This window comes from Bufo gargarizans, chromosome 10 (assembly GCF_014858855.1).
Source record: "Bufo gargarizans isolate SCDJY-AF-19 chromosome 10, ASM1485885v1, whole genome shotgun sequence".
NCBI lineage: Eukaryota > Metazoa > Chordata > Amphibia > Anura > Bufonidae > Bufo > Bufo gargarizans.
The window spans coordinates 20,446,435-20,469,512 of NC_058089.1; the positions used below are offsets into that span (position 1 = coordinate 20,446,435).

A 23,078-nucleotide genomic window follows, 5' to 3' on the forward strand; every position below is an offset into this window, starting at 1 on the left:
CCTGTATGTGAGATGAGTCGGGGACAGGACTCATCTCAGGTTAATTTGCATATGTATCAAATCGTTTTTTTTTACACAATAAAAGCACACAGAGCTATGGGGACTGGGTATTGCGGATGTGCTAGCGGCCATCTAGCAGCCCATGGCCTCAGCTCTATACACAAAATCCCGGTGACAGGTTCCCTTTAAATCCCACAAAAGAAGTTCTCAAGTTTAAGCCCCTGCCGATTTGGTCCTCTCTTCTGGGCTTGTTGACGAGGCTGTATACGCCACGCGACACTGTTTTGGGGGACAACCCCTTTAAAGCGACACTCCATGCAGCACTCGTCCGCTGTTATGCCTAGTGCAGAGCTTGAGTAAGCGCTGGGGCAATTAGAGAATCCCGGTGTCATGTTCCACCGCTCTAATCCCTGCATTAGACATAGCAGGGGATCAGTGTCATCTGGTGTGTTCCTTTACTGCGCCAAAGTGAGGATGAGTGAATCGATTTGTCTCATTAGCCAGACCTTCACCTGTGAGGGGCTGACCCACAGGTGAAGAAGCTCCCACTGTCTACTGGTCTGCAAACCATGGACCTGCAACATATGGATGCCGTCAGTACGCCTCCCGCATTTTTTCGCAGACCCTTTGACTTCAATGGGTCGGTGGTTCACATTTTGAGGACATATTCTTCCTTTCTGCAGAACGGACATAGGGATGCGGAAAGAGCATGAATGATCCGTGTGCCTTCCGCATCCGTATGTCCTTTCAGTAAAAATTATACATGTCCTATACTTGCAAAAAACGGACACGTTCAAGTCAATGGGTGATCCGGAAAAATGCACATGCAACACGGAGGATATCCTTATTTTGTGGATCGTGTGCATGAGGCCTTAAAACCGCAAACCCTGACGCAAGCGTGAACGGATTCTACAAGAAACAAAACGCCATAGACTCATGTAATAAATACTAATACCGCTGAGTGAAGCCACCACTATAGCACGGGGTAGACAGGAGAGGGTCTTACCAGCCACTTCCACAATGTGGTGTCTGCCGATGTCGTTTTTAAGGTCATCCAAGAGCTGGTCTGCGACGGGGCCGGGAGAAACTTTGACGTCCCCTGCATTTAGGTAAAAAAAAAAAAAATGATGTAGATAAAATACAGTCCGCCCTGCTCCATACACAACTATGATAATATTAATACTAATATATTAATAATTATATTAAAAGGGTTGCTTTCTTCCAGAAAACTGCGCCACTCTTACTAAGGGCTGTGCCTGGTATTTCAACTCAAGGCCACGCAAGTAATATCACCTGAGCTGCAATACCAGGCACAATCTAGACATAGGAGTGGAGAGAGGAACAAGCAGACCCCCCTTTTTTTTTTTTTTTTCTAATTTCGTAAAACCTGCAATACAGAAAAGGGACCACCTCCTTGTCTCTAGTCTTAGGGGCCACCTCCTTGTCTCTAGTCTTAGGGGCCGCCTCCTTGTCTCTAGTCTCAGGGGCCGCCTCCTTGTCTCTAGTCTTAGGAAAGCAAAGGACACTGGAGGTCTCCTGCAGAGAGTGCAAATCCAGAGTGGTCACCAAAGGAGAAAGGTTTACCATCATTCCTTTAAGAAACGGCAAATCCAACAGTGAAAACACCATCCAAAATTGTGGGGGCAGTAGCTATTTTGTATGTGCAATGGAATGCCTGGTGCCTGGAATTAGTCCAGCCTTGGTGGAAATGAAGAAGTTAACCCCGAGACTATGCTACAAACTTAAGCTCACAAGGCATGCTGGGAGTAGTCGTTTTTCAACAGTTAAAGGGGCTTTTTAGAGATTTTTTTAATGGATAACCTATCCTCAGATACCCCCACTGACCAGCTGTGTGAGAAGGCACCAGCACCCGCAGTAGCGCCGCGGCCTTCCTCAGCTCACCAAGCACAGCGCTGTACATTGTACCGCTCTCAGCCCCATTCACTTCTTTGGGGCTGAGCCACGCCCAGGCCACGTGACCAATGAACATGACATCACAGGCCTAGGGAAAACTGAGAGAAGGCAGCATCTCTACTGCGAGTGCTGATGCCTTCTCAAACAGCAGATCAGCGGCGGTCCCGGGGGTCAAACCCCCACAATCAGATACCAATTACTTATCCGGAGCATAGGTGATCTGTTAATCTCAGAAAACCCCTTTAAGTAGTCATAGGTGGGATGGTGATCCAGGGATTTATTTCATTAATCGCATTAGCAAGACCTATATCTGCCTATGGACTGCTACCCTTTTTTAACACTTCAAGGGGATTTCTTTATAGAAGGTTGAGAAGATTCACTTTTTTTCAAGTAATAGTATCCCTTTAACTAGTTTTTTTAGCTCATAAAACCCACTTTCATACACTATTAGGGGATTCTGAGTTAAAGGGGTTTTCTGAGACTTTTTTAACTGATGACCTTTTCCAGAGGGTAGGTCATCGGTATCCGATTGGTAGTGTCCGACACTCAGGACCCCCGACGATCAGCTGTTTGAGAAGGCACCGGCGCACTTGTGAGCACTGCAGCCGTCTCGCAGCTCATCAAGCACAGCGCCGTACATTGTATAGTGGCTGTGCTCGGTATTGCAGCTCAGCCCTATTCGCTTGAATGAGCTGCACCTGGGCGATGTGACCGACAAATGTGACGTCACTGGCCACGGCTCAGCTGTTAAAAGAACGCAGCGCTCACGCGAGCACCGGTACCTTCTCAAATAGCTGATCAGCAGGGGCCCTGCTTGTTGGACCCCCACCCATCAGATACTGATGACTAGAAATGAGCTAATCGACTGCAGATGAAACATCAGAAGTCGATTCACATAAAACTTTGTTTTAATACTGTACAGGGCGAGCGCTCCATACAGTATTAGAATGTATTGGCTCAGATGAGCCGAAGTTATTACTCGCGAGACTTCGCATAATAACTTCATAAATTGATTTTTACTGTAAAAAAAAACAAATTTCCCGAACTCGGGTTAGGTTCCAAGTGGTACTAGTAGTACCAGAGCACGCGTCTCTCACTCTGCAGGACACATACACCCACTGATTGGGATGGGCACTGTGTAACGTAACATTTCCTCTGCGGTCGCGCTGCAGAGAAATCAAACACTAAAGCCGCTCTAACACTGTCAGTGTTTGATCAGCGATTTTCACCAGGGATTGGCCTCATGCACACGACCGCAGATCCGCAAAAAACGGAAGCCGCCCGGACAGGCTATATTTTTTTTTGCGGGGCCTCAGAACAGAGCAACGGATGCGGACAGAACACGGAGTGCTGTCCGCATCTTTTGCGGACCCATTGAAGTGAATGGGTCCGCATCCCAGCTTGGATGCAGACCATAACTACGGTCGTGTGCATGAGGCCATTGTGAGTCAAAAACAGGAATGGAGCCTCCACAGAGATACGGTATAATGGAAAGACTTGCTCCAGTTCTGTGCTTTTGACCGGTACCTGGTTTTGGCTCACATTCACTGACTGTGTGAATAAGGCCTTACCGCCAGGTTGCCCCACAGATCGCAGCCGATCGCTGGGCACCCCAACAGAAAGACACTTTGTGATCAGCTTAATGTCAAGGGTGCAACCCAGAACCCCATAGGCGGACAAGACGCCCTCACCTTCACCTGACTTGGGGAAGTCCTGCACGTCGTCAGACGGCCAGTTCATGTTCTCGAGGGACGCCAGCTTCAGCTGGTCCAGGGACTGCGTTGTTTCATCTCTTTCCAAGTCGTCCTGAAGATCTGACAAAGCTTCTGAAGTCATCATGTGCTCTGCAAGAAACCAGACATCTTAATGACGCAAAAACATTGCTCTCAATCATCATGACCACTACCACCACCACACATACATGCTACGAGTTGTAGGTTGGCAACAGCAGCATTGTAACTCTTCAGTTGTTGCAAAACTACAACTCCTATCATGCCCTGGCAGCCTGCAATGTGGATCTCCTAGGGCAGGCATGTCCAAACTGCGGCCCTCCAGCTGTTGCAAAACTATAACTCCCAGCATGCCTGGATAGCTTACAGCTGGGAGTTGTAGTTTTGCAACAGCTGGAGGGCCAGCAGTTTGGACATGCCTGTCCTAGGGTCATTCTGCTCCAATGAAACAGGATTCTCCCTCCTGACTAAGGACTCCTGTACACAACCGTATGATCCATTCTGCAGTCTGCAAACTGTGGAACCACAAAATACGGATGCGTTCCACGTGCAATCCTGCACAGGCTCTATAAATGGCTCACAACAAAAAGGCGTAAGACAAAGCGAAACCCTCCTAGGACAAGTGTCCCCTGCATTTTTTGGATTCTGAAAAGTAAATGGCTGCAGGAGTTCTCCGCTCAGATCTACGAGGCCGGGACTGCACGCACGGATGGCAGGACAACCGCAATGTGTTTCCAAAAGGGGATCAAGGTTACAAGGTCCTGACATCTACTGAAAAAAGATCATTCGGTGGCGACATAAGGTCAATAGGGCAGCGCTGAGGCCGCTTTGTGGTCATTCCATGATTTTACTACACGATCAAATGTCGTCAAATAACTCGAGCCTTAAAGGCATATTCCCATCTTAGACACTTAGATGTCCTATGGTTAGGCCATAAATGTAGGTCCTACCTCTGGCACCCACACCAGTCTCTAGAAGGGTAGTGCCCTCGTCCAAGATTTTGGTATTGATGGCCTATCCTCAGGATTCAGGATAGGTCATCGATATAAGAACGGCGAGAGTCCGACTTCTGGCACCCCCACCCGATCTGCTGTCTGAAGAGAGTGATGCAACCTCTTCATTGGTCACGTGGCCTCGATGCAGCTCAGTCCCATTCAAATGAATCAGTCTGAGCTGCAATACCAAGCACGGCCACTGTACAATGGACGGCGCTGTGCGAGGAGGCCCCGACACTCAACTGACTGCTGCGGCCACCTCAAACAGCTGATCGGCGGGGTACCTGGTGTCGGATCCCCACTAATCTTGTACTGATGACCTACCCTAAAGATAATAAAGGGTGCAAGCCCTTATAAACATAATTAAGCCCCTGGGTCATCCTCTTGTGAAAAGTGCTATGATGTTAGTCCTCTACTTACGACCGCCATCTTGGTCACCCAAGCTATGCATAGTCGTACATCACCTTTTCCCTTTCTAGTCTGCCAGCCACACACATTACATGCCGTCTCCTGATGCTCCTTCCCCCTATACAAATACATGCATACAAGATCACCACACCATCTTACAGTAGATACGGGACCCCATTATCAGAAATGGTGGGGGGGCCTGCAATCAGACACTTATCAGCTATCCTGTGACTAGGTGATAAGCCGTCAATTTGGGTTATCCCATAATTCATGTAAAAAATTGAAAATCCGACATCATATAGTACATGACCGTCTCTTTCTAAGGCCTCTTTCACGCGAACATGTGATGCCATCCCCGTCGGGCACTGACTGTGGGCCAGCCGCATGCGGATCGCGGACCCATTCACTTGAATGGGGTCCGCAATCTGTGCGTTCTGCAAAAAGATAGGACAAGTTCTATCTTTTTGCGGAACCCCACGAAAGCACTCCGTAGTGCTTCTGTTCCGTACCGCATCTCCGGATCCATTCCAAGTGAATGGGTCCGCATCCGTGATGCGGAATGCACATGGCCGGTGTCCCGTGTATTGCAGACCTGCCGTATGCGGGTCGCAAAATACGGCCACGGGGGACACACGTTTGTGTGAAAGAGGCCTAAAGGTGCATTTACATGGCCCGAGAATAGGGCAGATTATCGGGAACGACCGTTCCTGCGAGTGGTTGTTCCTGAAATCTGGCCATGTAAATGTGCCGACGATCACTGGTCAGGCGATCCTGTCGTTCATGCAGGCACCACCGATCATGGCCTCTGGGCAGCAGATTGCGCGGTCTAAACGGCGATCTGCTGCCCAGAAACCATGATTCTGTATGTGGATAAGCAATCGCAGTAGCCATCCCTCGTCCTCATACTGTGGAGGAGATCACTGCATGTAAATGTACGGTCTCCTTCACTGAACGAGCAGCCGACTGTTGAGTGTGTTCAATGTGACGCCTGAGGCGAGTTACGGCCTCTTAAAACAGCCGAATGGCACAGGGGTGCAAAGAGTTGGACCCCCCCGACAATGTGATATTGATGATCCACCAATATTGAACCCTTCAAAAAACCCTTTAAACTGAATTTTGGACTCGGCTGCAATACCACCCCCAACCTGTAGACAGGTGAGGCGCTGTTTTTTTAAATCCTGGACAAATAAAGAAAAAGTCAAGTGTGACTGTAAATACCGTTGCAACGTGCCAAGTCAGTGGTTGCCAACCTGTGTCTGGCAGAGCATGCTGGGAGTTGTAGTTACACAAGTGTAGCGCAGCAGTAGAGAAACCTGCCTCGTCGTCGTCTCCTCTAATGGCGGGGTAGATGATCCATCTTATCCTGACAAGTACAGATGAGCAGGATCAGCACACAGATACCTTGAGAAGCGCTGGCACAATGCCCGGGGCTGGCGTCTATACAAAGCGAGGTAGCTGAGACAACCCTCAGCTGATAATAAGCGTGAAAATGCAATCGAGGACTTTAACTCCAGCGAGTCACTCGATAACCACGGCCTGCGCTTCTAAGGACAGGACTGTACTACGCCGCGCTGCAGTTTCCATAGAGACTGGAAATAGACATGAGAAACGGAACGTCCTGCTGCGTTCTCATAGAGGAAGGCTATAAAAAAGAAGAAGATCAAAATGCCAACCCAGCTGGAGGCATGCTGGGTGTGCCAGGGTGGTCGGCCCTGGGTCACTGAACAGCAGGGCATCTTAAAGTGACAGTATACTTTGGCTACTTAAAGGTTTTTTTTCTATGAATAATGTAAAAAATGAAAATCAGACGTCATACAGTACATGACAACCTCTTCCTAACGAAGCTCCAACCAGCCCTGCACCTCACATGGATCCAGAGATCTCCTCGTTCATTGCTCTGCTAGATTTATATCAAGATGGCAGCTCAGCGGGCGTGTCCTTTCTACTACAGCTGGGGGCAGCTGAAGGATGGAACTGAGCATGTGCGTCCATCGTAGTGAGCCGGACAAAGAATTTTGAAAAAGAGCAAACAGCAGGTGGCGCAATACAGATAGATTTCAGCAAATAGCTCAGCGGCTATACTAAATTTGTAATAACCGTACACGCAATTACAAAAGTGTTCAGATCCAGGAGCTGGTTTGAAAAATGTAGAATTTTTTTTTGGTGGGACAACCCCATTAAAGGAACTGGAGTTGGAGTTTTTTTTTTAAGATTTAGGGATGGGAACGGGATAATGTCAGAAAAGAGGCTCAGTCGGTCAGTGATGGCTAACCTCTGGCACTCCAGCTGTAGTGAAACTACGACTCCCATCATGCTCCATTCATTTCTATGGAGTTCTGAGAACAGCCAAGCAAGTGTACATCTTGGGAGTCGTAGTTTTACTACAGCTGGAGTGATGGAGGATAGCCATCACGGGCCTATGGTCTTCTGGTGAGCCAGCGTTTCTGCCACTACGCTGAGATTTCTTATCTACACCAACAGGTTCCCACGTAGATCAGAACATATACCTGAATTCTAGTGATCCACAGTGATCTCGGCACAGAGATCACAACCGATCGCATAGATCACAAGTAGAGGAAAAAGCAGCGGATCTCCTGTCAGGATCTACGGTCTGGCAGCAGCAGCAACATGGAAGAGGTTTTAGGGCAGTTTATCCGTACAGATTTTCACTGCGTCTCCGCACCTAAATCTGCATGTGTTACTTGTGAATTTTGATCCAGATCTGCCCTAGATCTCACCCTTTGCATTGCAAATCTGCACTGAAAATCCGCACAAACAATGGACACTCCAAATCCACACTTCGGGTCGACTCCTGCACAGAAAACTTGCGCAGCGTGTCCATGAGAGTTAGAAAATCGCACCAGGTCAACTGGTACTGTATTAGGCAGCAGACTTTCCTGCACGAAAATCCACAAGTAATACGCAGCGTGCACACGTGGCCTTAAAGGGACTGCGCATCCTCTTGAGCAGACCTGCGAAGAGAAGCATACAGCACTTACCTGCTTCCTGGCGCTGGCTTCCGGCTCCTCGGCTGGGCTCTCTGGACGTAAACTTCCTGTTTGACACCACTGCAGCCAATCACTGGCTGCAGCAGTGACCTGCTGCCCTTGCGTCACATGACTATTTGTCATGATGCAAAGGGAGCACCAAACAGGGAGAGCCTACCTCCACAGAGACCAGAGCAAAGGATCTAGGTAAGTATGCCTCCCTTTGCGGGTCTGCTCGGGGAGGATGGGGGTTGTCGACCCCCCAACCAAAGGTGCAGAACCCCTTAAATAATGCAAAGCAATGCAAAGGGCGAGATCTAAATCCGCAAGTCACACATGTGGGCTTTGGTGTGGAAATGCAATGAAAACTGCAAGTAAATCTGCATAAACCGCGCTGCAGTGCGCAAATACCAATACATGTATTTTAAATCCGCAGAGTGTCCATTCTTTCTGCAGATTTTAACCCTCTATACCGCACAGGGTCATCAAATCCACGCCGAATCGGCAACAAAATCCGCATGTAAAACATCGGGATCCAGCCGAGTATTTCACAGAAAATAATGCACTATAGTAATAGATGCAAACATAACATATGGACTAAGCCCTCACTCTAATGATAAAATCTGAGACTCTTAGTCAGGCATCCTCAAACTGCGGCCCTCCAGCTGTTGCAAAACTACAACTCCCAGCATGCCCGAACAGCCTACAGCTATCAGCCTACAGCAGGGCATTGTGGGAGTTGTAGTTTTACAACAGCTGGAGGGCCGCTGTTTGAGGATGCCTGCTCTTAGTCAATACATTTTGATCAAAACACATCTGTGCCCACCTACCAGCGCCAAGGTGGTCTCAGTTCAGGCAGGTCCTACGCTATACCTACCTATGCCGTTATGCATTTATGTTCAGGAGCGCAGACCCTGCACATATTTTGTGACTTTATAAACGTAGCCATGCACATCCGCATATTTACCGCATATCGTGCAGGATGTTTTGCTTTTTTTTTTTCTGTGATTTGTCCAGCCGAGTTTTTACCACGGAATCGGCGGAAAATTCGCTACGGATTTTTCTTCCCCATCCCCTGTGGATGTCCCGTGTGGTGTGAATGATACTACAGATCTTACCAGGCCGTGCGGTCAGAAGCTGCCATGTCTTCTGCAGCTAAGAACGCGCACCCAACGCTTAGCCATCAGTCTGGTTAAAAATTATTCATTAATCAGAAGCCGTGCTGTACAGAAGTACAAAAGAAAATTCACATTTCACAAGGACTTCTAGGAAAAACAGGGCTGCCGTCTTCCAAAAACAGCACCACACCAGTCTGCAGGTCGTGTGTGGTATTGCAGCTTGACCTCATTCACTTCAGTGGAGCGGAGCTATAATATCTTACAGGAATGGTGCTGCCCCTGGAGGCATCCATGTTTTTTCTAATCTTGGAAACAGGTTCAGAGCTCATGCACACGACCGTATGTATTTTGCGGTCCGCAAAAAATACGGAACATGTCCGTGTGCATTCTGTATTTTGCGGAATGGAACAGCTGGCCCCTAATAGAACAGTCCTATACTGGTCCGTAAAGTGGACAATAATAGGACATGTTCTACTTTTTGGCGGAACAGACTTGCGGACATATGGAAACGGAATGCACACGGAGTAACTTCAGTTTTTTTGCGGACCCCTTGAAATTAATGGGTCTGTAAAACAAACGTAACGGACACGGACAGAATACGTTTGTGTGCATGAGCCCTAAGGAGTCGTTTTTGTGGCGATCGCCTCTCCGTTGTTTTTACCGCCATCTGTAAACTCTGCCACAATTGCAACAAAATTGCTGCAAAGAGCGCCACAAAAAAAAAAAAAAATGACAACCTAAACCTGTTTTCAGCCGTAGACTAATCTGCTGAGCATGCGTGTTTTCCGGCAGTAAGCCAGATCTGGTGGGGGATTATCTCCCCTTAGGCTGGGTTCACACCTGAGCGTTTTACAGCGCGTTCCTACGCGCTGTAAAACGCTCAACAAGGAGAAACCAATGATTCCCTATGGGAATGGTTCTCACCTGGGCGTTTAACAGCGCGTACGATCGCGCTGTAAAACGCCCGACGCCCCAAGAAGTACATGAGCTTCTTTGGGGCGTCTTGTCGCGCGTTCCCGTACATAGACTTTCGGGAACGCGCGACAATGGGTGTTCGCTTGTCTCTGTATGCGCGATTGTAAACGCCGGTACAATCGCGCATACAGAGCACTCCTTTCAGAACGCTCAGGTCTGAACCCAGCGTAAGGGAAAAAACAGAAGGGTCGGACATGTTGAATTACAAAAGTATTCAGATCCAGGTGCTGGTTTTAAAACTGCAGAATTTTTTTTGTGCATCAACCTCTTTAGATAAAAGTTTTTAATAAAATACCTTGCCACTGGCATGTCGCTAGGAGCTGCTGCCTCCAGTGTGGATCAAGTGTTCCCGGGACTGCCTGTGGTGAGGGGGGAGCATTACATTTTTTTTTATTTTCTGCCAGTATCATGGGTGGGGAGGGATGATATGGGGTCCGAGGGCATTGTAAATACGGGGGGGGGGGGGGGGGTTCAATATAGATATTTATACAGGGGGTACTATTGGGCATTTTATATACAGGGAGCACTACAGGGGGGACCATAATCATATAGCGGGGGCATAATATATCGAGGGCACTGCAAAGGGTGGCGTCTTAAAAAAACAAAAAAGCCAATTTAAATTCATCTGTTTTTATCAATTAAAAATGGATGCAAAAAAAACAGACAGCCGGAAAACGGATGCACACATGGGAAAACTGACAGTGTATTAGTTTTTTTTATGGCGTTTTTTTTTCCCCCCTACTTTCGTGTCTATGTACCCTTAGCCAGACTGCAGCACTGACACGGTGGCGCCACCGTCCACATGGTCCCCACTTCAGCATTCAGAGGGCCCGCTGTCTAATCCGATTTTCCCCCTGAAATGGGCAGGTCTTTGTGGGGGCATCTCTGGCAGAAGCGCGGGGCATCTCTCGCCGCTGTCGACCCTTGCACTGCAAAGGACGAAAGCCGCAGCATAAACTGCCACGGTGCGGAGGTAAAGGCTGCAGCTCCAGTCCGTTTACACCGCGGCTCTCTCTGCGATTTCTGAACATCTCACCTACTTGGCTGCTACTGCACAATGCTGCGGATTCGCCACGTGCGCGCTTCGAACGTCTGCTCTAACTCGTAGCAGAACAGAAAGGTTCAAAATGCGTAAGCGTTGTGCGTACAGGATGCTTTAGAGCAGGCATGCTCAACCTGCGGCCCTCCAGCTGTTGCAAAACTCCCATCATTCCCGGACAGCCTACAGCTATCATCCTACAGAAGGGCATGGTGGGAGTTGTAGTTTTACAACAGCTGGAAGGCCACAGGTTGAGCATCCCTGTTTAGAGGAATATGGAATAAAGTCATGGGTATTTACTAAGGACTGAGCCAAACCTATTCTTCCTCTTGAAGAATGGCAATTACATATGCCAAGGATAGAAAGTCAGAACTACCCCCTCCCCCCCATCCCCGAAAACAAAGAAGCCGTTTCACCTGACTGAGACGACGCTCATGATGAGAGGGTATCTTACCTAAAGAAAACATAGCGAAGTACAGCAGACGCCAGTCCAAGGTCCAAGAGTAACAGATAAACCCTGTGGCTCTCATGACACTACAACTCCTAGCGTGCCCGTCAACCACATTATGCTGGGAGCTGTAGTTTCGCAACAGACCAGAGATCTAACTGTGACAGGAGTTGTAGCTTCACCACGGCCGCAGAGGTTCCGGCTCCAGACCATTCCCTATACATAGAGGTTAGTTTTTTTTGTAATTTCACCGCTTTGGGCAGGTTTATGTAACAGTACATTTCGTGCCACCCACGCCAGCCTCTGTGTCCCTAAACATCATCAGTCAGGATCAGTAAACAGCACTGAATCTAGGAATGGCTGCAGGCAGCAGGGGGGAAAGGGATGAAACCCTGGCACACAGAGACCACTGCAAACAAGCCTGGCACAGAGGAGTTGCTGAAGAGAACGCCATCCCTGGAACATGGACAGGTCTCCGAGACGAAAGACGGCCCCCGAAATGTAAATGGGGAAATTGGGCAACGCCAAACCTGGCACTCAGAGGAGAAATATCCAGCCTGGTGTATAGGTAGGTCCTGAGGCACAGAACATCCCCGCCACACTGGAGCCTCCCTACAGAAAATGCCAACTTTGCAGAGGGTGATGCCAATGATAGCCCAGGGGCAGTAATGAGCAAAAACCAAGCTATAACCAGATGGCACGTCTATGGCACATTGAGCAGTACTTGACCATTGCCAACCATAACATGTCTGGCACAACATCAAGGGCTCCCCTGGCGACTTCTCCCCAATGAGCTACCTACATTGAATGAATAGTGATGCCAGTCAGCCATCTCTCCCCCCCCCCCCCCCCCGGGGAGGTACTGATCAACGGCTTGCCCCCCCGGGGAGGTACTGATCAACGGCTTGCCCCCCCGGGGAGGTACTGATCAACGGCTTGCCCCCCCGGGGAGGTACTGATCAACGGCTTGCCCCCCCCGGGGAGGTACTGATCAACGGCTTGCCCCCCCGGGGAGGTACTGATCAACGGCTTGCCCCCCCGGGGAGGTACTGATCAACGGCTTGCCCCCCCGGGGAGGTACTGATCAACGGCTTGCCCCCCCGGGGAGGTACTGATCAACGGCTTGCCCCCCCGGGGAGGTACTGATCAACGGCTTGCCCCCCCGGGGAGGTACTGATCAACGGCTTGCCCCCCCCGGGGAGGTACTGATCAACGGCTTGCCCCCCCGGGGAGGTACTGATCAACGGCCCCCCCACCGCGGAGGGAGCTGCACACCAGCCCAGGGGATGGCACACAGAGTCCCTGCTCAGAAAAGGTTCTGCACCTGTGGAGTGTGGACTACACCCAGTGTCGGACTGGGGTACATAGGGCCCACCAGTAAAATTTATTTTGGGGGCCCACCGTACGGATACATTCAAATATAATAAATAATCTAACTAGTTTTTTATATGAACATAGGCTGGTGGAGGGGCTGTACACTGAACATATGTATGTAGTGCAGTAAGTCTAATGTGTTATGTGCCACTTGTGCAGGGGGTGGGAGCCTAGGGGCCCACTTTGTCCAGGGGCCCACTTTGTCCAGGGGCCCACCGGGGAATTCCCCTGTACCCCTGTGGGCCAGTCCGAGCCTGACTACACCTGTGCACTGCTGGATGGGAGTAGTAGTCCTCCACACTACTAAGTTCCACTAAACTCCAGGGCAGTCACCCAAATTTCACTACTGACAGGTAAACATGAGGACCCCCGCTGCCCCTGGTCATGTGACCCCCGATGTGTCCCCGCCCCCTCACCTCTGCCCGCCACTCCAGCCGGGGCTCTGTGATAACGACGCTCCCGCGGCTCCTCCCGGGTCCTCACCAACACACAAATATCCGGCTCCTAGGCGGAACGGGAAACCAGGTCGCCATAACAACTAGCTCCTCCCACTGTCAATACTTTTCCTCCTCTTCTCTCTCCGCCCATTTGGGCGGGGTTACCTGCCGCCGTTCACGTGATTCGCACTGCCTTCTGGGAATTACAGTCTGGGTACGCAGCGAGCAGACAGCCGTAGACGACGGTGACAGTCTCTTATCTGTAACGTGCAGTAACATACACCGGCATATGACAAGGGAAGCGGCAATTTTTGTAACGGTTTTGAGGGCTCGGAACCAATATGCATGTATGGTGTTTCCTATAGAACACTATTTTTGACAGCACTTCCGGTGAGCCCTGCACGCTTACTTCCGGTTGAGTGATTTTCCTGCTCGGTATGTAGGTAGACACAGGACAGGGAGGTGAGTTCACCACCAGCAGAAGTAGCCTCAGATTGGCCCTGACACTGGTCTGAAGGGTGCAGCTTATTTTATCCTCCTGCCCTGAAGGGGACTACAAATCCCAGCATGCCTTTAAAGGGGACCTGTCAGCAGTTTTGTACCTATGACACTGGCTGACCTGTTACATGTGCACTTGGCAGCTGAAGGCATCTGTGTTGGTCCCATGTTCATATGTGCCCGCATTGCTGAGAAACATGATGTAATATATGCAAATGAGCCTCTAGGAGCAATGGGGGCGTTACCATTACACCTAGAGCCTCTGCTCTCTCTGCAACTGCCGCTCCCTCTGCACTTTGATTGACAAAACCTGGTGTGATCACGTTTCCACTGTCTGTTCCTGTCAAAGTAGAGAGGGCTCAGCAGTTGCAGAGAGAGCAGAGCCTCTAGGTGTAATGGTAACGCCCCCGTTGCTCCTATAGGCTCATTTGCATACATTAAAACCTCATTTTTCTCAGCAACGCGGGCACATATGAACATGGGACCAACACAGATGCCTTCAGCTGCCAAGCGCACATGTAACAGGTCAGCCAGTGTCATAGGGACAAAACTGCTGACAGATGCCCTTTAATATAAGGAGTTCAGTTCCTCACTATAATCACTTTGAGATCTCTGCTTGCGTGAATGCGAGCAGTTTTTTAACTACAGAACTACTACATTTACATCAGCAGCACTGTTCTAATAGCCCCCCGTCTTAATTGTTTGCTACAGTGTGTCAGTGTAGGTATCTCGTACTGGCCTTTTTGGCTCACAGTGACCCAGCAACCTTCGGCACGCCAGCTGTTGTAAAACTACAAATCCCAGCATGCTCTCCCATTTCAATGAAGCAGCGGTCATGAATGCGCCCTGCCACTCCATTCAGCTCTGTGGGGCTGATAACCAAGCGCTTGCAGTCTGCTGCCTGTCGCTCCATTCAAAGGAGCGATCAGACACTTCTCTTGTAGATAGGGGATACGTTGTCTTAATGAGAGAACCCATTTAAAGGGGAACTCTGGTTTAATTGTATTTGTTGGGAGTTGTAGTTTCATCACAGCTGAAGAGCCACAGATCACTGAATTATACTGTATAGGCAAACCCTCTGTAAAGGGTATTCCAGTTGTTTCAAGTTATCCCCTATCCACATGGGAGGTGGTACCGCTGGGACCCCCACCAGTCATGAGAACAGGGGTCCCGTAACCCGGCAGAGAGCCAAGCGCCAAGTCTCCAAATCTCCCATAGAAATGAATAGGGCGGCCACACACATGTGCAACAAGCCACTCTGTTCATTTCAGGGGGGCTGTAAGGGTACGGTGCCCCCATTCTTTTGCTCGGTGGGGGGTCCCAGCAGTAGGACCCCCACTGATCTAATAGGAGAACCACCTGTGGATAGCGGATAACTTGAAACAACTGGAATACCTCTTTAGCTACAAACTGGGAAACCTTTTCACTTCATTTTCTCCCTAAGCGCCTCACAACTTGTATGAATGAAGCCGCCCTACATGTGCCCCTTATGACAGACATCGGCTGTGTTGGCGTCAGTGGTTTATGATACTGGAACATGAGGTCTCGCCACCAGTGTAGATGTGTCAGTCCAGCTTCGTATGTAAATCCATGGCCATCGCTCTCGTCTCTCCACAGATTGTATGAATTCTTCAGTTACATCCCCGCCTGTGGACCGCACACAGGATGTCATTCAGAAGGTGCTGCGCGCACTTCCTTGTGGCCTGGCCCTGGGACCCTCTCTGTCACAGGATGGGATCGGACTGTGGTGCGTTGGCAGACCTTTGCCCAGTGGCGCTCTCATTGCTTCCTGTGGTCCGGTCCCTGAAGATGAACTGCCACTACCTGAGGTGTGTAATGTATGTGAGAAGCATCGGTCAGAACCACTGTTCAGTCCTGTGAGTCATTCATGCACTTTTCATTTCCTCATAGGAAGGTCCCACGTCATCGTTACAGCACGGAGAGTGTCAGTGGCTGAGGTATGTATGACTAGTAAGCACGCCAGGCTGTTTTCAGAACTGCCATAGAAGTGAACGGAGAGAGCTGTGCATGCGCGGACACCCCTCCGTTCACAGCACCTTCAAAAAAGGTTTGAATGGCACCTGTCTAAAAACTATGGATATCCTGTGGATATGGGGAATATCCCTTTGGGCTAATTTCAGATGTCTACTGCGGGAAACCATTGCTCTTTGTCGGATTATGATTTCCTGTTAGGCTACTTTCACACCAGCGTTTTTGCTGGATCCGTCATGGAAGCAAAAACGCCTCCGTTACTGATAATACAACCGTCTGCATCCGTTATGAACGGATCCGGTTGTATTATCTTTAACATAGCCAAGACGGATCCGTCATGAACTCCATTGAAAGTCAATGGAGGACGGATCAGTTTTCTATTGTTTCAGAGAAAATGGATCTGTCCCCATTAATTTACATTGTGTGTCAGGACGGCTCCGCCTTGCTCCGCACCACATCACGGACAGAAAAACGCTGCTTGCAGCGTTATTCTGTCCGCGATGGGAGCGCAACCAAACGGAACGCATTCTGGTGACTCCGTTTCGTTCAGTTTTGTCCCCATTGACAATGAATGGGGACAAAAGGGAAGCGTTTTTCCCCACTATTGAGATCCTATGACGGATCTCGGTAGTGGAAAGGGAAAGCGCAAGTGTGAAAGTAGCCTTATAGACACTTCTCCTGTAACAGACCGCAGGCATCATAATAATTTATAATGCTGTGTATTTCTGCCCGCCCTCCGCTGATATGATTTGTACTCACATAATGCCATCAGTTCAGCGTTGGTCGGGTAGAGACGCACAGCATTTCAAATGTGCAGTCCTGATACAGGAAAAGTGTTCATAACGGGAAATTATGCAAAGACACAAAGCATGTTTCCTAAAGTGGATACGCTCGTATGAAATAAGCCTTAAAGGAACTCTCCAGGTAATAGTGATCCTCTGTGTTATACCTGGTGCAGGGGCCCAGCATGACACCGAATTCTCTCTTTGATACCTTTTTTTAATAATTGTGTCTTGTACTGCCCTTTCCGGTTCTGCACTAGGCATAGCACAGTCTTTGCCCGGAGTGTTGCTTTAAAGGGGTTGTCTCATAACAGACTATCCCTTTTAGAATGTGGCTTCCACACCGATCAGCTAGATGTCACGAGCTCTGCTCCTGGCCCCCCTGGCAAACAGCTGATTCTGCTGGGGGGAAGTCGGGGCCAGCCAGGGCTCTCTCCTCCAGCAGCCGTGTAGTACTAATTTCCCACGACTCCCATGCCAACGTTTCCTTCCGTCAGTCCCTACTTCTCGGTTCCCCTCAACGAGCAGTCATTTCCTATGTGACAAGAGGGGCCAGGGAGACCGGCAGGGGACCAGGAAGTGACAGGAGGGATCGGTAAGGGGAGTGTGAGTAATTTTTTATTCATTTACATTGTTGTGAGCATTTTAAAAAAAATGGCAACTTTAGTGAAAATGACGTTTTATTCTAAATGATTTGTGGCAATTCTTAAACTTCACTGAAACTTATGGTGTTTTGCAGCTTTGCAAGGAGAAGTGGAGGGAAGGAAAATGTGAAATTCTGCAGACTTGGAGGAGTTCTCCAACTCCAGGTTACCACATCCGTCCAGCCAGGTTCTGAGCTTCTCCTTCCCCTAGAGGAGCACGTAGTCTGTGATCAGGATGATGAAGGCACAACCCCACCTTCTCCAAATTCAGTGAGCGACACTACTGCCAATGACTCGGTGCAGTTAGCGGCAGAGACTAAAGACGATGGACCGGCCCAGCAGATGAAGGGCAGAACAGAATGTCCATTACTATCCCTGCAACCTGAAGCGTTGGTTGCGACTCCTCAGCCAAAGTGCTGCACCTCAGCAGGAGGGTCCAAATTAGAGGCGACAGCAGTCAGTGCGGAACAAGAGGAAGCCATGTTGCCACTCGTTTCAGAGACAGAGGAACCAAAGCTTTCTGCTAATATAGAAATGACCGGGGAAGTCTCACCGGGTACATCCACAGAGGAGGCAGAGTACACCCGAACTACAGGTGTGTCCTACATATTTCCAGTCTTACGTCACCTACATTCTGTCAGTGGAGAGAAGTGAAGGCTGTTGTGACGCGTCCTTGTCTCTCTCCAGTGACATAATATAGGAACGTCAGCCTCCACTTTTCCATATTGAAAAGCAGTCACATCTCGCCCCAAGCAAGTGAAAGGTGATGGACCCAGTGGTGGGGTCTTCAGCTTTCAGGAATTTATGACATATCCTGTGGATAGAAAAAACTCCGGCTCCGCTAGATGAATTAAAACTGTTCAATACTTTTTTTGTATAATATGTTAGGATTAAGACTAGAGATGAGCGAACTTCTGTTTTAAGTTCGGCGTCTAAAGTTCGGGGGCGGGTTAGCGGAGAATCCCGATCTGGAACCGGATATGGATTCCGACTTCCGTTGTGGTCCGTGGTAGCGGAATCAATAATGGCCGATTATTGATTCCGCTACCACGGACCACAACGGAAGTCGGAATCCATATCCGGTTCCAGATCGGGATTCTCCGCTAACCCGCCCCCGAACTTTAGACGCCGAACTTAAAACAGAAGTTCGCTCATCTCTAATTAAGACCATACCCGGTCAAAACAGCGATTTTTACTGGAGTGTTTTCCATGTGTGTACAGGCACTAATAAAATATTGAAGACTTTTAATTAATCTCCTGGAGCCATATTTTTCTCTGTTCATGTTTCCTTGCTGCTCCGGCAATCTCCTGGCGCTGTCATGAAAGAGGGAGTTAACTGGGCGTGGATACGCTTTTAAAGAATTGCTAGAAATGCAATTCCCTTTTGAAATTCCTGTTTAGGATGCTCAACACTTGGTCAAACTAGAAAGCAGTTACATAGAGCATTTCTCTGTCTAGGGGACCTGACCTATCCGTTGTTACCCCAACAGCCCATTGATTGGCCATTGTGTAATTCTTCATTTGTCCTTTGGTGCTGCAAATGAACAGTTAGTCCCGACAGATCACAGCTGACCGCTGGGGCCCAAGCATCGGCGGCCTTTGTGATGAGCTTTAAGGGCTCATGTACACGGCTGTAAGTGTTTTACGGTCCACAAAACACGGATCCTGGCCAAGTGCATGCTACTATTAATTTTTTAAAGGGGTTTTCCAAGATTTTGATACTGATGACTTATCCTCTGGATAGGTCACCAATATTTGATCGGTGGGGGTCCGACACTCAGAACCCCCGCCGATCAGCTGTTTTACAAGGCTACGGCGCTCTTGTCAGCGCCGCGGCCTTCTCCGTGCTAACCAAGCACATCGCTGTACATTGTATAGCGGCTGTGCTTGGTATTGCGCTCAGCCCCATTCACTTCAGTGGGGCTGAGCTCGATACCAAGCACAGCCGCTATACAGTATACGGTGCCGTGCTTGGTAAGTGTCGGATAGGCCATCAGTATCAAAATCACGGAACACCCATTTAACTTGTGTAAAAATGTCCTATCCTTGTCTGCAAACTGGACAAAAATAGGCCATGTTCTGTCTTTTTTGCAGGGCTGCGGAACGGATGAGCGGATGCAGTCAGCACATGGTTTGCAGACCCATTGAAACGAAAGGGTGCGCATCCGTTCCGCAAAAAATACGGATTGGATGCGGACCAAACATACGACGGTGTGCATGAGCCTTAAAGGAGTTGTCCAGCTTCCAAGCATGTTTTAAATAACCCCACCTCCCAGCGGGACCTGTCAAGGGAAGCACACTTTACCTATTCCCTGACGCTCTGGTCCTTGGTCCCACTGCTGTCTTTGCTGCACTGAGGTTCCCACATGTAAACTTCCAGCATGGGTGGAGGTCTTCAGTGCCACTGGAGCCATTGACTGGCCACAACCGAGACATGCCCCCCCACTGCCCGCCAAGTGGGGGGGCCAGTCACTGGGTTGGGGGTGTTAATTAAAAAACAATTTGAAGTTGGGATACTTTTAACAAGTGGAAACTGTCCAAAACAGAGGAGCCCTGTAAAGGTTACAGGCACCTATATCAATTGTTTATTATTATTATTATTAAAGCTGCATAAAAAACATATATATATATATTTTTCTAAGGCCTCATGCACACGGTCGTTGTTTTGGTCCGCATCCGAGCCACAGTTTTGGCGGCTCGGGTGCGGACCCATTCACTTCAATGGGGCCGCAAAAGATGCGGACAGCACTCCGTGTGCTGTCTGCATCCGTTGCTCCGTTCTGTGGCCCTGCAAAAAATATATAACCTGTCCTATTCTTGTCCTTGCTTTTCGGACAAAAATAGACAGTTATATTAAAGGCTGTCCGTGCTGTTCCGCAAATTGTGGAACGCGCACGGATGCCATCCGTGTTTTGTGGATCCACGATTTGCGGACCACAAAACACACAACGGTCGTGTGCATGTAGCCTAATAGTGTTTGATCAAAAATCTTGCATGGTTAGTTGGTTGGGGCTGGAGGTCCAGCCTGTCAGAAAGCCTGTCTAATGGAGTTATCACAGAATGGCTTTCTGCAGCTAGCTGTGTAGTGCATAGTCACGCCAACTGTAGGGGCCAAACCAAGAAAATGTTTATTTAAACTTGATTAGAAATAGTTTTTAATACATGCATTTCAATAATACAAAAAATAATAATACAAAGGCGTCCATAGCCTTTACGTAGAGGTGTAATATTCCTGATTTGTTTAGAGTTATGTTTTAGAGCTCAGCTATCATAAGTTAGATGTAAATTAAAGATTGCAGCTTACCTCTGTCAATTTTTTTTGCACTTTTTAGATTTCTCAGATGATGTGAACAGTGTGAAGAAGGAGATGACTACCAGCAGTCCCAGTACTACAGTGTCCCAAAATGTCTTTCCATTGAGATCTATCCATATACATCTAATGAAACCGCAGGTGTCCAGTGCCCCTACAACCGGACCCAAGGAAGTTCACAAGAACACTAATAACCCCAGGACTATGGAGAATAATAAGACACCAGGAGATTTTTCAGCAGGTGAAAAAGTGAGAGATGACAAGACGGAGACCCAAGATGCAAAACCATCAAGTGACAAAGATAAGAGAAACTCCAAGAGGAAATGCTCTGGCAATCCAGGAAGGAAAGAGGAAAGCCAAAGTAAGGTGCCCAGACTGGAGGAACTTAAAGATCCTCCGGAAAATGTGAAGAAAGCGAATGAGACAAAAGGGACAAAACCGAAAGAGCAGTCGGAGCGCAAATTCCATTGTAAAGAGTGTAATAAAAGCTTCTTCCAGTTGGGTCATTTAAAGAGACACAGCTTCATACACAGTGGGATCAAGCCATTCTTGTGCTCAGAATGCGGGAAGGAATACTGCTCAGAGGACAGCTTCAAAGCTCATCTGCTAGGTCACAGAGGTCTACGTCCCTTCAAGTGTTCCCAGTGTGATAAGGCGTACGGCACCCAGCGAGACCTAAAGGAGCATTCTGTTTTGCACACAGGGCAGCGTCCTTATCGCTGCGAGGCCTGTGGAAAGAGCTTTGCACGGCGGCCGACCCTGCGCATTCACCGGAAGAACTACTGCACACCTCGTGCCACCAAGATGAAGAGTGTTCTGCAGTGCGGCATCTGTGAAAAGCAACTGGCCAACGTTTGCTCGCTCCGAAACCACATGCTTATACACACGGGGGAAAAGCCACACACGTGTTCGGAGTGCGGAAACTCTTTCCGCCACAGAGGAAATTTGCGGATCCACCAACGACTTCACACCGGTGAGAAGCCCTATAAGTGCCAGTACTGCGGAGACGCATTCCCCCAGCAGCCTGAACTCAAGCGCCATTTAATCACGCACACAGGGGAAATGCATTTGTGTACTGTCTGCGGCAAAGCATTAAAAGACCCTCATACTTTACGGGCCCATGAGCGGCTACACACTGGTGATCGTCCATTCCTTTGCAAGTACTGCGGCAAATCTTACCCTATTGCCACCAAGCTCCGGCGGCATCTTAAATCCCATCTGGAGGAGAAGCCATTCCGTTGCCATGTGTGCGGCATGGGCTACTCTTTCCAGCACAGCCTGAACCGCCATCTTCACAGCCACAGAGAGGATGGGCATAAATCTGTGGTTGTGGGTACCAAAGAAGTAGCGATGGAGGACGCTGAGCAGGAGCATACCCTCCTGCTGGTGCAAGTCGATGAGAGCTCAGAAAAAATATTGGTTGCTGGTTGCACAGAGGGCTCTGGGCTGGGTAAATCCCACAGTCCATTGCTTCCCATTGACTCAGAGACTTTCTTGAAGGTCCATTCAGAAAGGGACCATGAGGACGGGATTCTTCAAAGAGACCATAGCTCCAGTATACTACTGGTCCCTCAGACTCTTGAGTTCAGCACAGTAACTGAGGTGGTGGTGGAAATAGGGGTGTAATTCTGAGCCTCCAAATTGTCTTTATAAAATATTTGTTTCTCAGGTTTCCTGGATTTGTCATTGTTTCATTCGACTAAATCAATCTTTACTTTGATGCAGCGATCATCTCCTCTACATGGGGCTGAATGATCTCTACAGCAATCGTTCATCCCCATACAGATAAATTGTTTGTGGGCAGCAGATCCCTGTTTAAACAGAGCGATGTACTGCCGATAACAAGCAGTTTGCTCATTTATTAGGTGATCGGGGGCACATTTACACAGGCCAGTTATTGTGACGTTTATAGGCACATACATTCCCGATAATGAGACAGATCCTTGGCACATTAACGGGTAAACCTCTTGAAGGAAACATCGAACTTGTCAACTACTTCTAGTTTATTGTTCCAGTTCAGTGAAATGATGTATAAAGCAACTGTGCAAATATTCCAAATGAAAAATCATTTTGTGCCTACAGCTCCTGTACAGGCCTATATGTCTCCATGGTAACAGACTGCAAACTAACCCTGTGTAGTCTGATCCTGCAGTCATATTGCATCCATTCATTTCCTAATTCTCACTCATCTACCAAATTTATGTTATGTGAGGTGTAGCAAACATATAGAAAGCAGTATGGCTGCAGGATTAGACTGCACAGAGTTTACTTGTAGTCTATCATTATGGTGACATAGGTCCGCATAGGAGCTGTAGGTACAACCTTGTAGGCGTTATTTTTCCAGGTGAAATACTTGGGAACAATAACAATTGGTTGTGAAGGTGGACCTTCTCGTTAAGTACTACAGTTTGCAGATATTGCTAAATT

At 48.7% G+C, this 23,078-nt stretch overlaps 2 protein-coding genes across 5 annotated transcripts in view; one reads left to right on the forward strand and one right to left on the reverse strand.

Annotated features, from left to right (window-relative positions):
- The window catches only part of ARHGAP1 (Rho GTPase activating protein 1), a 39,764-nt gene extending 26,214 nt beyond the window's left edge, over window positions 1–13,550 (reverse strand). The window contains exons 1-3 of one of the 3 annotated variants that reach the window (XM_044271150.1): window positions 13,405–13,550; window positions 3,606–3,758; window positions 1,007–1,099 (exon numbers count right to left, since the gene is read on the reverse strand). In XM_044271150.1, coding sequence (XP_044127085.1) covers window positions 1,007–1,099; window positions 3,606–3,753 — 241 coding nt within the window. In that variant the 5' untranslated portion in view covers window positions 3,754–3,758; window positions 13,405–13,550. Of the gene's footprint in view, window positions 1–1,006; window positions 1,100–3,605; window positions 3,759–11,620; window positions 11,804–13,404 lie in introns of those variants that run through there. The other 2 variants (XM_044271149.1, XM_044271148.1) reach the window with 2 other exon arrangements.
- Window positions 13,551–13,633: 83 nt separating this feature from the next.
- ZNF408 (zinc finger protein 408) lies at window positions 13,634–22,315 on the forward strand. 2 transcript variants are annotated; one of them, XM_044271147.1, is made up of 5 exons: window positions 13,634–13,815; window positions 15,541–15,752; window positions 15,835–15,881; window positions 17,437–17,936; window positions 20,674–22,315. In XM_044271147.1, exons 2-5 carry the CDS (start codon window positions 15,546–15,548, stop codon window positions 22,275–22,277), a joined length of 2,358 nt encoding a protein of 785 aa, XP_044127082.1. In that variant the 5' UTR covers window positions 13,634–13,815; window positions 15,541–15,545; the 3' UTR covers window positions 22,278–22,315. The 2 variants fall into 2 exon arrangements, with proteins under 2 accessions (XP_044127082.1, XP_044127081.1); XM_044271146.1 differs by having other exon boundaries at window positions 13,635–13,887.
- Window positions 22,316–23,078: the final 763 nt, after the last annotated feature.